This window comes from Cryptomeria japonica, chromosome 6 (assembly GCF_030272615.1).
Source record: "Cryptomeria japonica chromosome 6, Sugi_1.0, whole genome shotgun sequence".
Lineage (NCBI taxonomy): Eukaryota > Viridiplantae > Streptophyta > Pinopsida > Cupressales > Cupressaceae > Cryptomeria > Cryptomeria japonica.
In genome coordinates this window covers 5,693,687-5,702,756 of record NC_081410.1, presented here as the reverse complement: position 1 = coordinate 5,702,756, position 9,070 = coordinate 5,693,687, and the positions used below count along the sequence as shown (strand labels likewise).

At 34.9% G+C, this 9,070-nt stretch overlaps 1 protein-coding gene across 1 annotated transcript; it reads left to right on the top strand.

The window, feature by feature from the left end:
- Window positions 1-3,219: 3,219 nt before the first annotated feature.
- Window positions 3,220-5,554, top strand: LOC131077565 (aquaporin TIP1-1). Its single transcript, XM_058015093.2, has 3 exons — window positions 3,220-3,446; window positions 3,951-4,201; window positions 4,945-5,554. The coding sequence occupies exons 1-3, from the start codon at window positions 3,314-3,316 to the stop codon at window positions 5,320-5,322; spliced, it is 762 nt and encodes a 253-aa protein (XP_057871076.1). The 5' UTR covers window positions 3,220-3,313; the 3' UTR covers window positions 5,323-5,554.
- The last annotated feature ends 3,516 nt before the right edge of the window (window positions 5,555-9,070 follow it).

The following is a 9,070-nucleotide window of genomic DNA, read 5'->3' as shown; positions in this document are numbered from 1 at the left end:
AATGGACTGCATTAGAGTCTTTTTTTGAGAAGAAAGATGCATTGAGGGGATTTCAATTGGAAAATGAGCATATTAGCTTGAATCCTATAGATTTTGATACCATCTACGGCTTTTCACCAAACTCAAGTCTCATAGATTACAGTTGTAGCAATGCGGTATTCAAAAGGAGCATTCTCAGTTGATTCTCTCCATCTTTGCTAAACTTGGCCCCGATTATTCATTTTTTATTTCTACCTTTTTATGCCACCAAAGATTTATTAGGATCTATGTACATCATTCCTTCACTTGATGAGTTTTATTCACAACTCACTCGAGAGTAAATGAAGTTGATTCAAATGGATCAATTAAAGTCTACCAAATCACGGGCTCTTCTTTCATCTCAAGGCACCATAGATCAGAAGGCCGCATGTGGAAAAGTCAAGAAATGAAAACATACAAATTCCAAGTCACATGAGCAACCAAAGGACACACACAATCACATGATTATTTGGATTCTTCTTCCTCTTCTAAGGGGCCATCATCAAAGAAGGACAAGAAGAATGGTGCATATTTCACTAAGACAAGACATGATGTGCATTATTGTTATGCAAAGAGGATTGATGAGCTTTAGAATCATAATATTCAACCACCTTCATCTAGTTCATCCTCTTCTGCCGCTTCACAACCTGAAAATTTTGGGTTAGCTTCTATGTCATGTGGTTAGCTTCTCTTTGTATCCACTTATCTTCAATCCAACAAGTGGCTTCTTGATTCAAGAGCCTTTCATCATATGGATTCATCTAGATAGGTATGTTCTCTTCATATGAGCCTTGAACTTTACCACACATCTTGATGGGTAATGGCACTTATCTAAGTGTTACTAAGAGGGGATCTATTGAGGTTGATGATAGAATATTTAATGATGTACTATGTGTTCCTTCTTTATCATCCAATCTCCTTTCCATATATCAAATTATAATTTATAGTGGGTAGGGTACGATAGTAGAGTTCACACCTGATTGAGTGCTTATCAAAGACTTACATAGTAGAGATATTATTGCAGTTGACCTAGTGTTGATCACGCATCTCGATTGTATGAGTTCTCTCATTTTGATCTCGTCAAGTATGTATTTTCATTTACTAGTCCTACATTTCATACATATAGAGTGGATCAGGTATTTGAGGAGAGGTTTGGTCACTTGAACCTATGTGTTCTTAGTCATTCACCATGGTTCCTAAGACTTCTATAGTGTCTCCTTCTCCACCTCTTGCTTCTTTAGAGCTTAATTTAGTTTAACAAGTTAATAGTTCCCTTCCACTTTCAACACTGTGGAATGAATGCTTGTTAGACATTGCAGGGCTATTCGATACATCACATACTGCAGACCTTGGGGACATGGTTGAGGGTGTTCCATTCCTCATTGATGACATCTTGAATATTCTTTCCATCCCATCTTTAGTGCCTTCATAGATTGTTCATCAAGTATCTTCATGGTTATTTGGATTTGCTTTAGTTGATTTGGCATCTTTTCATTCAAACATCTAGACAACTGAACGATCTTCCATGGCACACATCATGAGAATATTCCTTCTATCTCCTTTCATGGAGATGCTTCTACCTTGGCCATTGGATTTGTTTCTTACCAAGGGGAGGAATGTGGTTTTCCACTCTTGGATCTTCATCAACATTTCTACTTCAGCCTTCATCGTTGACATTGGAGCTTCTCTCTTATTGGAGGATGCACTATCTCTTCTTTTCTCTCCTATGGGGAGAATATTTATTGTAATCATGTGACTAATTCAATACTAGGGGATATTTGGAGTCCATACTTAGTCAAATGTACCTTTATGGATTCTTTTTTCTCTCTTTTGGAGATGATTTTTCTCCCATTGATTTTTTCTCCTTTTCTCCATTTTTGAGAGTTGCATTAATTCATACATGAGTACCTAATCAAGCCTTCATTGCCAATACTCATTCATGCTTGCATCTTTACATTCATCCTTACTTTTTTAGCTTCTTCGTAAATTAATCGTAAGGGGGGTGTTGGATTAATTAGAACATTATATCTAACTCTTTAATTAGTTAGGTCTTTTAATTACTCTATTCACTTAAACTAAACTTGGGTGTTTTTTCCTTTTATTAAAATGGGCTAATAATTGTTCAAATTGTCTTATTCATTATGATTGTGAAACTTGGCACTAGCTAATTCAATCTAGCTTTATGGTTTGCATCTAGGGTTTCATTCATCCTTTCATAAGAATGAATTCATTCATTGTAACATACACTTTTTGTACAATCAATACAAAATTCTCAGGTTGTGTTGAGCATTTTATACTAGCTTGATCTTTCTTTGTGACAGGTAGTGTGCTTGTTGCTGATTTTTGGGACGGTGAGGTTGAATCATCAACTTCTACAAAATCAATTTTGCAACCACAAAAATAATCTAAGATAGAAAAACAATAGAAATTGTGCAAGGAATAAATGTCCAATCACAATAATCATAATAAATATAATAAATATGAAATAATACATTTTTTTTTTTTGGCGACCTTGTGGTATCCCGTGGTAGGGTCTTTCTATTCACCCACCATGCGACTCAACCCAGCATTTCCTCGGCCCTTACCTTGGTCTTATTTTTTGCCAGGTTGGGAGCTTCGAAGAGGCGAGTTGAGGTGAGACTAGTCCACGGGTAGTGACCAATTTAGTCCCAATGCCTCGACCACTGATTAACTCTAAAGCAACCTAAGTCAACTTTGGGACCTATATGAAAAGAACCCAAAGCCCTTAACCAACCATGCTACTTGTGAGATTATATGAAATAATATATAAATATAATTAAATAATGTTAAATGCATTAAAAAAAAAAAAAAAAAGTATATGAAAATAGATGAAATCTCAATGAATAACCTAAATCTTATAATTAATCATAATATTTGTCAATATGCAAGTATATTTGAGAAAATGACACTCGTATTGCTAATTTCAAACATTAAATTCTAATTATACTACTTTTATTATTATTATTAAATTTGTATGGCTTCATATATATTATATATTGCAAAAGGAATCTGAATACGACAATTTTTTGTCTTTTGCAATTCTTAACATGAAAATTTTCTTTGTCCTGCGCGACATTCGTGGCGAGCTATGCGGGTGTGTCCTTTCCACATAAAACCACCTGCCAGTCTAAGCTCATGCCACCACCCTCAACCTCAAACCAAATATTTAGCGTTATGTACTGTAGCTTAAAAAAATAGACGCCTGATACGCACCAAGTCACGAGTTCGAATCACAGTAGAGCAGAGAGCTTTGATAATTTGATAAAAAGAAAAGATGCCTGTGCGAAGGGTTGCGATGGGCGGAGCCGACGAGGCGACCCATCCAGATTCTCATAGAGCCGCTGTAGCTGAGTTCTTCTCCACTCTCATCTTCGTCTACGCTGCACAAGGATCTGTCATGGCTTGCGGTATCAAAACAATTTTATTTTTTAAATTTACCTTTTTGTTCTCTGTATCTTCTTTTTGTCTGCAAGTGTTTCTTTAGTTTTTTGGTGAAAAGATCTTCTGAAATTCTTTGATATCTTCCACAATCCATAGTATTGGAAAATATACTTTTTAAAAAGTACTTTTGACTGTAACTTTGTTCTATTGAAAATAAATTTGTTATTTTATACGATACGAGAAGTTTTCTGGATATTTAGTGTTTAAAGATTTAAAAGATTTTTACATCAATGTTTCAAGTCGAGCTAAATTGCTTTCTTACATTACATTGTCTAAAATGCTCTCTTACATCCTGATAATAGTTATTTAAATAATTCTTTTAATCCAATGAATCCTTGCTCTCATAACGTAACGTTGATACATATTGTATAAATTGCTCTTAAGTTGTCCTCAGGTTGTATTGCTATTTGTGTCTCAGTTTGAAGAAAAAAAATTAGTTAGCAATGAGATATTTTTAATTTTGCATGCAGCAAAGATGACAGGCAGTGCGCCGACAAATGTTGGCGGTCTGGTGGCGATTGCCCTGGCACACGGTCTAGCGTTTTTCGTGGGCGTTGCAGTCGCCACAAACATATCCGGCGGCCACGTCAACCCCGCAGTGACATTCGGTGCTCTTGTTGGAGGCCACGTGTCGCTTCTGAGAGCCGTGATGTACTGGATTGCGCAGCTTCTAGGCTCCGTCGTTGCATGCCTCCTCCTCATGTTCACCACCGGAAAATCGGTAACCAATTTATCTGCCCTCCAAAATCTTTCATAAAGTTGTTCGATCGATCAGGGATAATGAATCAGAGAGTGATTCAAAAGGTTAACGAAACCTGTAAAATTTCATAAAGTTGTTCGATCGATCAGGGATAATGAATCAGAGAGTGATTCAAAAGGTTAACGAAACCTGTAAAAACATGATTTTGAGGTGTTTTCTTTTGTTGGGTGTTTAATCAATCAGGGATAATGAATCAGAGAGTGATTCAAAAGGTTAATGTAATCTTTAAACACATGATTTTGAGGTGTTTTTTTTTCTTGGGCGTTTAATCAATCAGAGATAATGAATCAGGGAGTGATTCAAAAGGTAATGAAACCTTTAAAAAAAAAATTCTTGGGTGTTCAGTTAATCAGGTATAATGAATCAGAATCAGAGAGTGATTCAAAAGGTTAATGAAACCTTTAAAAAAAACATGATTTTGAATTGTTTTTTTTCTTGGGTGTTTAATCAATCGGGTGTAATGAATCAGGGAGTGATTCAAGAGGTTAATGAAACCTTTGAGGGTTTTTCTTTTGTTGGGTGTTTAATCAAATCAGGGATAATGAATCAGGGAGTGATTCAAAAGGTTAATGAACCATTAAAAACATGATTTTGAGGGGGTGTTTAATCAACCAGGGATAATGAATCAGGGAGTGATTCAAAAGGTTAATGAAACCTCTAAAAACATGATTATGAGGTGTTTTTTCTGTTGGGTGTATATGCAGCACATTCCAGTATTGAGGGTGGCACACGGAGTAGGAGCGGGGAATGCACTGGTATTTGAGATTGTAATGACATTCGGGCTTGTATACACAGTTTATGCGACCGCCATTGATGCAAAGAGAGGGCGGCTGGGCGTTATAGCACCCCTTGCAATAGGGTTGATTGTGGCTGCAAATATATTGGCGAGTGGGGCATTTGAAGGGGCTTCCATGAATCCTGCAAGGGCTTTTGGGCCTGCTCTGGTCAGCTGGTCATGGCGGTACCAGTGGATTCACTGGGTGGGTCCATTTCTAGGTGCAGGTCTCGCTGGGCTTATTTATGAGCACTTCATGACTCCCATTGAACCTGCTCACAGGCCACTCACAGCTGAGGATTACTGAGCTTCATCATCTGAAACTTTAGCTTTTTCTTCCTTTTTCTTTTCTTATTTGAAGACTCAGTGTGTGCAGTATAGTCTTTCTTTTGCATGTATTTTTGTACAGCTTTTTAATCAGCAGAAAATTTGTATTGGGTTTCAGAAACTATGGTATTGCTTTTTAGAATGCCATCAAGCTATGTACTAGTTTGTTGTTAGACTCTCTTTATAAAAAAATAGAGGAGCAACTTTTGATATTGGTTGGTTTTAATATTTTGTATAGTTTTGTTTCAGTTTTTTAATAGAACTAATTAGATTGCCAATAGGGTGCACCATTATCATTCTGATCAACCATTACATTTGAGTGCTTGTTTTTTCTGCAATAGTGTTAAGGTTAGTCTGATGTTTTGAAGAGTCAGTATCTTTATCTCTGAGTTGTTTAAATGGTTGCAATTTATAGCTTGAGATTTAAAATGCTTATACGTTAAGATTGTTGCAATATGTGAAAGTATATGACGTTCTAAGAATATTTTATCATCCAACCAAAATACGTAATGATGGACCTACACCATCTTATATTGAGTGATTTTAAAATTATTGATTTAATTTAAAATAAGTGATTTAAAGATTTTGAAGTTTAAAATTAGTGATAAAAAAATGAAAAAAAAAAAATGATGTTTATATATTAATTACCTCTTCATCCATTCTTTATGAGTAATGGTTCACAAAAACTTATGAACATTTAACATTTAGCATTCATTGTAGCTTTCGAGTCAAACTCACCTCTTCATCCATTCTTTATGAGTAATGGTTCACAAAAACTTATGAACATTTAACATTTAGCATTCATTGTAGTTTTCGAGTCAAACTCACCTCTTCATCCATTCTTTATGAGTAATGGTTCACAAAAACTTATGAACATTTAACATTTAGCATTCATTGTAGTTTTCGAGTCAAACTCATTGACCCATTTTTCATGTGTAGTGGGTTTTCCAATGACGCATGTCATATTACAAATGTAATATTACGTAATATTACCTTTTACCAAAAGGGGTGGCTTCCAAATAAGAACTCATGAATGAAACACTTGAAACACTTATACCAAAGGGGGTGGCTTCCAAACAAGAACTCATGAAGGAAACACTTATGACCCATTTTTCATGTGTAGTGGGTTCTCTAGTGACCCATTTTTCATGTGTAGTGGGTTCTCTAGTGACCCATTTTTCATGTGTAGTGGGTTCTCTAGTGACGCATGCCATATTACAGACGTAATACGGGGTATTCCCCCTTTACCAAAGGGGTGGCTTCCAAATAAGAACTCATGAATGAAACACTTATACCAAAGGGGTGGCTTCCAAATGAGTTTAATGAAACATTTATACATTTGAGTGATACTCACATAGATGAAGCATTGGAGGACCGAACTCATGAATGAAACACTTATACATTTGAGTGATACTCACATAGGTGAAGCATTGGAGGACCTTCTGGAAGGTCACTAATCCCAATACTAATCCTATTGTTACTTCAACTATCTATTACTTCAACTAGATCAATACTTTATTCCAAAGTATTTAAGATAAATACTTCGACACTTAGCATTCATTTAGTTTATACATTAAAATTATTTAGATTAAAACTTGATTAAAAATACTCTATATATTTAGATTAAAACTTAATTAAAAATACTCTATATATTTAGATTAAAACTTGATTAAAAATACTCTATATATTTAGATTAAAACTTAATTAAAAATACTCTATATATTTAGATTAAAACTTAATAATATGTGAAAGTATATGAAAATAAAAATAACTTTAAGGCATAAGGCATTTGGTGGAGAACTTATTAAAAATGCTCTATACATTAAAACTTAATAATGTGGATTAAAAATTAATAAACAACATTTTCAAAAAAGGCATTTGGTAGAGACAAATTTTAAAAGCATGAGACATTTTGGAAGCGGTTATCCAACCCCGCATTGGTGGATGTTGGTTCATCCTAGAGTATCACTTGAGAGGTGGTCATTTTTTCATAAAAAAAAAAAATTCTAAACCTAAATATTTTTTAAGTCAATAAAATATGAAATTATAAACACTAAAAAAGAGTGCTCACTAAATGTCAATAAATGGCAACATAAACAAACACTAAAGTGCACCTCAACAGCTCATTATTGTGAACAAGCATGGAAAAAAAAATCAATGTACAGTGATTTTTCTAATCTCGAGAAAACCTGATGGTTATATATGAAAGTATCCTTTCGCTAAATTCATTAATAAAGAATCTATAAAACTACTATTAAGTCAAAAGACATGATTAAATTTGTTTCTAGGGCGGGTCTTCTTATTAGACTATGAAACTACAATTAAGTCAAAGGACTTAATGATTGGTCTTCTTATTAGACTATGTGGGGTGTCGTCTATCATCTTATTTATATTGATTTTTTTTTAATAAAAGTTAATAGGTTTAATAGGAAGTATTCATCATTGTACTATTCTTCTTGGATTGAAGTTGTCATCAAATTCTGATTTCTGATTTTAGTAGTGGTATTTATATACACATTAATTATAATAGGAACTAGTAATCGCATCTTGGTGTACAATAGGTACAACGAAAAGGTATGAATGGTTAATTAAGAAAAATGTGACCTATTTTTAAGTAGTACATGAATTTAGCGCATTTAGTAAGTGAGCAAATGATATTATTTGTGCAACAAAGGTCTTAATGGAGATGTGATAGCTTTAATCAATTATGCATCCACTTAAATGGACAAACATGATTGAAACAAAATGTTTGAATTGGGAAGATAATCATACTTCATTATCAATAAGCTCAGGTTTTGTTTACAATAAGAAGAGATGGAGAGAGAAGAGATGGAGAGAGAGGGAAAGTTAGAAATATAAAGAGAGAAATATAGAGATGGAGAGGGATATGAAGAGGGGAAGTTTTTTTTCAATAGGGAGTGATGGAGAGAGAGGGAGAGTTAAAGATATAAAGAGAGAAAGATAAAAGGAAAGAGTGAGAAAGATAAAGGTGTAAGGAGATACAGTTAGTGAATAGAGATGGAGATGGAGAGGGAGAGGGAGAGGGATATGAAGATGGGAGGAAGATAAGAGAGAGAGAAGAGACAATGCTATATATCTAGACAGAGAGATAAATATATAGAGGAAGAGAAAGAATGAGAAAGGGAGAGAATGAGAGAGAGATAGAAAGATAGAGATAGGAGATGATATAGAGAGAGAGAGAGAGAGAAGTGGAGAGGGAGGGATATATGGGTAGATAGAGATGGATAGATAATTATATAGAAATAGAGGGAGAGATGGAAGAGAAATATTGAGTAATAGAGCCAGAGAGGCAAATAGATATAGATATAAGCGTCTAGGAAGAGGGAGAGGGAGAGAGATGGATGGACAGAGAGAGTGACATGTTTAGAGATAAAGGGGGAGAGATGAAAATAGAGGGAGAAAGGAGGGATAAACATATAGAGAGAGATAAAGAGAGGTAGAGGTAAATATAAATATAGAGAGAAATAGAGAGAGAAATAAGGAGATAGAGAGAGAGAGAGAGAGAGAGAGAGAGAGAGAGAGAGAGAGAGAGAGAGAGAGAGAGAGCGCGCTTAATATATAATGAGGTAAAGGGAGAGGGAGGGAGAGGGGTCTAAGATTGATAGAAAGGGATAGGGAAAGATCTATAAAGAGATAGGGAGAGATAGAGGTAGAGAAAGATATGGATAGAAAGAGATAGAAAGAGGAGTGAGAAGGAGATAGAGGGG

Coding starts and splice junctions, on each gene's coding strand:
- LOC131077565 (XM_058015093.2), top strand. CDS start 3,314: ATGCCTGTGCGAAGGGTTGCGATGGGCGGAGCCGACGAGGCGACCCAT. Junction 3,447..3,950: donor AGGATCTGTCATGGCTTGCG/GTATCAAAACAA, acceptor TTTTGCATGCAG/CAAAGATGACAGGCAGTGCG. Junction 4,202..4,944: donor TGTTCACCACCGGAAAATCG/GTAACCAATTTA, acceptor GTGTATATGCAG/CACATTCCAGTATTGAGGGT.